The sequence below is a fragment of the Xenia sp. Carnegie-2017 genome, unplaced genomic scaffold (genome assembly GCF_021976095.1).
Source record: "Xenia sp. Carnegie-2017 unplaced genomic scaffold, XeniaSp_v1 HiC_scaffold_14, whole genome shotgun sequence".
NCBI classification, from domain to species: Eukaryota; Metazoa; Cnidaria; class Anthozoa; order Malacalcyonacea; family Xeniidae; genus Xenia; species Xenia sp. Carnegie-2017.
The window spans coordinates 12615781-12620574 of record NW_025813447.1 but is presented as its reverse complement, the minus strand read 5'-3'; the positions used below and the strand labels follow the sequence as shown (position 1 = coordinate 12620574).

At 33.9% G+C, this 4794-nt stretch overlaps 2 protein-coding genes across 3 annotated transcripts; one reads left to right on the top strand and one right to left on the bottom strand.

Annotated features, from left to right (window-relative positions):
- The first annotated feature begins 112 nt into the window (after positions 1-112).
- LOC124433942 (protein LLP homolog) lies at positions 113-2517 on the top strand. Of its 2 annotated transcripts, none has more exons than XM_046983809.1 (2): positions 113-480; positions 2246-2517. In XM_046983809.1, the coding sequence occupies exons 1-2, from the start codon at positions 303-305 to the stop codon at positions 2392-2394; spliced, it is 327 nt and encodes a 108-aa protein (XP_046839765.1). In that variant the 5' UTR covers positions 113-302; the 3' UTR covers positions 2395-2517. The 2 variants fall into 2 exon arrangements, with proteins under 2 accessions (XP_046839765.1, XP_046839764.1); XM_046983808.1 differs by having other exon boundaries at positions 124-480; positions 2243-2517.
- Positions 2518-4432, bottom strand: LOC124433938 (ADP,ATP carrier protein 3, mitochondrial-like). Its single transcript, XM_046983799.1, has 3 exons — positions 4359-4432; positions 3071-3722; positions 2518-2981 (listed from the first exon to the last, which is right to left on the bottom strand). Exons 2-3 carry the CDS (start codon positions 3702-3704, stop codon positions 2701-2703), a joined length of 915 nt encoding a protein of 304 aa, XP_046839755.1. The 5' UTR covers positions 3705-3722; positions 4359-4432; the 3' UTR covers positions 2518-2700.
- Positions 4433-4794: the final 362 nt, after the last annotated feature.

Here is a 4794-nt window from a genome sequence, read left to right as displayed (position 1 = left end):
GCTGTCAAAATATTGTTTATATATGGTTCATTACGTAAGCATTCGATTTATGCGATAATTAATTAAAAATATGTGCTGAAAACTTGGTCAAAAACTTTTTGTATCAGTTGAAAGTCTTAACACAGTTCATATGGTGAAGATACTCAACAAGACACAGGCAATGCATTTCGTAATCTGTTTAACAAGACACGTAAATGCAAAATGTACGTTTCTATGTATTTGGATATTCAATATCATCATCCGTCTATTGTAAACAAGTTGGAGCACGTGGTGTGGTCATTGAGAGAGAGGAGAATTGAATAATGGCGAAAAGTATTCGCTCAAAAAGCAAGCGAAAATTACGTGCTGCAAAGCGAGAAAAGATTGTTGCTAAAGATAGATTAAAACTGCTTGCAATTCAAGAGCAACAGGAAGGAATAAAAATGATGGAAGATAGCAGCGAAAAGAAAAATATTCAAGATAGATATGAATGCAATTCAGGTATAATTATAATATAACTTGTTTTAGTTGACTTCAACATACATTTTATTGATTTATAATGCCTGACTAGAAGTCACACTTCAACATCTTTAGTCAATAATGGACAAATGACTGAATGAAGAATGAAAATGTTACAGGTCAAATTTAATTTTAGGTAACTTTTCAAAAATATTTAGAAATTTTCAAGTTCAAGGGTTGCTTAGGTTGACAATTAGTTCAGGCAAAGAACTGAGTGGACTACAAGTGTAAACATGTAGTATGTTGAGTAGGATGGAGGATGTTAAGAAGGAAACTAAGGAACTTGATAAAAAATTAATGGTGGGTTTGTAAGATCTGTGATTCTGCACAGAAGGGAAAGCACTGGATGATAAAAAAAGTAGACTATCAAAAATGTTTGAACATTTGAAGGACATACCTCTCCTTCCCCCAACCAAAAAAAATCAAATTTATGTACTTTTTTTTAATCCAGCTCCAGATATGATATTAACTTTTTCAGAAAGCTATTAGCCTGTAAAGAGTTTACCAAAGTTAGAAAATAATCAGAAATTAAACTTCATCTGTGACATTGGTTACATGTATTATTCTGGCCATCAATTTAATACTTCTTTTCCAATGTATTATCATTTGGGCACAGCATATGACCATTTTAAATGCCAAATTTAAGCTTTATAGCTAAAAATTTTGCTTTATACCGTATATACTCACATATAAGACGAGTTTGGAAGTATAAAATACAATGCTAAAATCAGGGGTCGGCTTATATGCGCATAAAACAAAATGAACACAAGGACAGATACTAATGCCAATTTTCCAGCAACATGTTTTCATCGCTATCTGACTTTTATTTCGTTGTGTGTCAGCAATGGCAACCGTAACCAAGCTAGAGCTAATGATGAAGCCGACGTCTTTGGTACACGGTTTGATTTCTTAGAAATAACACGTTCAAACAGTGGCAGTCGAAGAGGGAAATCAGAGGCAGCCAATTGGTAGGCAGTGTGTGGGAAGGGGGACGAAGGTCACGTGACTTATAGAAGAACAGCAAACCAATGGGGCAAATGTGAGCACGCGGCCACAGAATTTAAAAGTGTGCTGAAGTTTGATAATTTTAGTTGTAAAATTATTTCTGCAATACAGCAGAAATTATACTTGGCTTATATGCAGGTTTTTGAAAAAACTTGCCATTTTAAAGCAGTTTTAGAGGGTCAGCTTATATGCGAGTTCAGCTTATATGCGAGCATATACGGATGTACATATAAATATAAGTTTAATATAAAAGTTTTATATAAGTTTTATAAGTTTAGTTTTATTTAAGTTTAGTGTTAATATAAGTTTTTTATACATATAAATATATATATAGCTATAGCATACAAATTTGAATGAAAAGTAACTAAGGATATAAGAGTGCTCAATATGTATGTACATATTGCAAATGATGATATTGTAAACTGTAAAGCATGATCATTGATGATCACCTAATGATGGTAAAAGTGTTTTAGGACTTACACAGTACCAAGAGTGAAATTTTGGGAGGCAATCATCATTCCCTCCCTGCAGTGAAAACTTGTTTGTAATGCATTTCTTTTCACTGGTATAGTGAAGTAAGAGGTGCAATGTGAATATAAATGGCATGTTTTATTTAAAAGTTTATGTTATGCTCAGCATGCATCCACTTATCATTTCAAAGTTACGCATATTTTACACTCACCGTTGTCTTCCATTCTCAATGTGTTGATGTTCAATGGCAATTTGTTTTTTTTGTCAGCAGAGGGCATTGAAAGCATGGATACTGGAAATGAAACTCAGCAAAACACTATGGTATTGAAAAAGAAACTGAAGAAAACATCAAGGTCAAAGTCAGGAAAGAGCATCAAAAGATTAAATAGGAAGAAAAAGAAAAACAAATACAAGTGGTAAAATATTGAACACAGTTTAACAAATATTCCTAAATAGCTTGAAAAGGAGTGATACTATAAAATAATATAGAAGTGCTGTACCAATGTTTGTAATACTGAATAGTAAAGAGAATCTATATTGAAATAGTTTGTAATTTTTTTTTATTATTCATGACATTTTAAAAGCAGGAAACTACAAATGCAAAATACTTTGCACCGAAGAAATAATAAATATTCCTAAATGTTATACAGTAGAGTAAAGTTCAAATCATCATACAAAGCACATCAGAAGTTAGTAGAGAAAATGTTTCATTTCAGTAGGAAATGCTCAACTGAGCCGCCAAGCAATATATAAAGCCTTGAATTTATCAAATCCAGCAAGCACACCAGCACCTGCAACACCTCTTAAGATATTAGCTCCAGCACCCTTCATTAAGGACATTGGTCCTTCATTACGAACTACTTGGATAAAGCAATCAAAGGATCCTTTATACTTGACAGCTTCTCCTGAAGTCATCATCATTCGCCTTCTGATGGTATCAATGGGATATGATGCGAGACCAGCACTAACTGTCACAGCATAACCAAGGCAGAAGGACAACACAACACCTACAATAAAATAAAATATTCAAAATATTTAAAAACTGCTGCACAATGGCTCAGAAAACAAAATAGATCTAAAACAAAAAAATATCTACCTGCATCTTCTCCCAAGATCAAAGGCTTCAATGTGTCATAGAGGCCAAAGTAAAATCCTCTATAAACAAAGATGCCAACACAAGAAAGTGCAAAGCCTCTGTAAAGACCTTGAATACCATCACTCTTTAAGGTTTTACGATAGACATCGACCAAGCCATTGAATTGCCGTTCTCCTCCCTTTTGAGCACCCTTAGTGTCATTAGCCAATCGTGTACGGGCATAATCTAATGAGTAGACAAAAACTAAAGACATAGCTCCAGCACAACCACCAGCCAGGATGTTCTTGGCAAATTTGGTGGCTTCCGAGTCTGTCTTTTTCATCTTGAATACTGCCTTCACCTTGTCTTTGAAGGCAAAGTTCAAAGCTTGAGTTGGGAAATATCGAATACAATTGGCAAGGTTTCCACGCCAAAAAGGAAGAATACCCTCAGAACGGTAAGTTTTTAGAGTACAATCAATGACTCCCTTATATGGCTCAGCTAGGCGACCAGATTTCAACATTTCATCCTGGTTCTGAACCAACAACTTTATGCGCTCAATTGGAGCTGCAGCAGTCTTTGAAATGACAGCAGCTGCCCCACTGAGAGCAAAGTTTTCAGCAAAACCAAGCTTAGCTTTGCTTTTATCTGCCATGACTTACAATCGTTTCAGCTAAAAAACAAACAACTATTTTAAACACCAAAAAATGGAAGAAAATATGACAATTTCGTTGATATAATAATGAATAATACGATAGTAATAACAAAATTTCAAAGACAAAGGCAAGGACAAAGTACACTGGTTACAATTTTAAAATAATATATTCTTATCAAGAAGTCTTTTCCCTAATTCATTCAATAGTTCTCGTAAATTAAATACGTAAGTATAAAATTTATGAATTTGAAAAAAAGTGTATTATTTCACGAAATCAGTGCACTCAAGGAATGACTAGAAAAATACCAAAGATGTATGGCTGGTATGGTGAAATGTGACTGTCTAAATTAAAATAAAGTTAAAGAATTCAGAGTATTTAAGTAAATGCTCTGGAATGATTAAAATACGAAAATATAATTGAACTTTTACTACAGCTAACAAACGACAGAGCAAAAATATCTTTCACAATACTTCAAATGATCCCCCGCAAATTTCGCAACCGGCAAAAATTGAAACGCCTAATATATGTCAATTTCGTTTATTTTTTCCGAAGTTTTGTTCTTAAACGATAAGAAACGTACTACGTAGATTTTCTGCATAATACAAATATCCAGAAATTGAACGGAGATCCAAAAAAAACAGCTTAAAACTTACAATGCACGTGTAATGTCTTTCCTCTTGTGAAACGTCTTGTAAAGAGAGACACTGAAATGCGGAAAGCGCTGCTGTTTACGTCACAAATTTTGTGATGACGCTACACGCCTAATTGAAGTCCCGGATAACAACCTTTGTGACGCACACAAGTAATGTGTTTATTTTTTTTAATTTTTCAAAAAGGTCCGAGAAGTCAAGTATACGAAATGTCTTTGAACAACACCACTTTTAATTTTGGTCATGTAATTTAAATGTCTTGTACTTAGCTGTAATAGAAAAGCCTTTTTAAATTGAAGCCAAATTTTACACCCAGACCCAGACACGCGAGATTACACCCAGACACGCGTGTGTAGTTCAATCAGTTTTCACTCCGCGAGAGAATTTTGAAACACTAAGAAGAAAGGATAGGACATGACATTTATGATAAATGTAGACA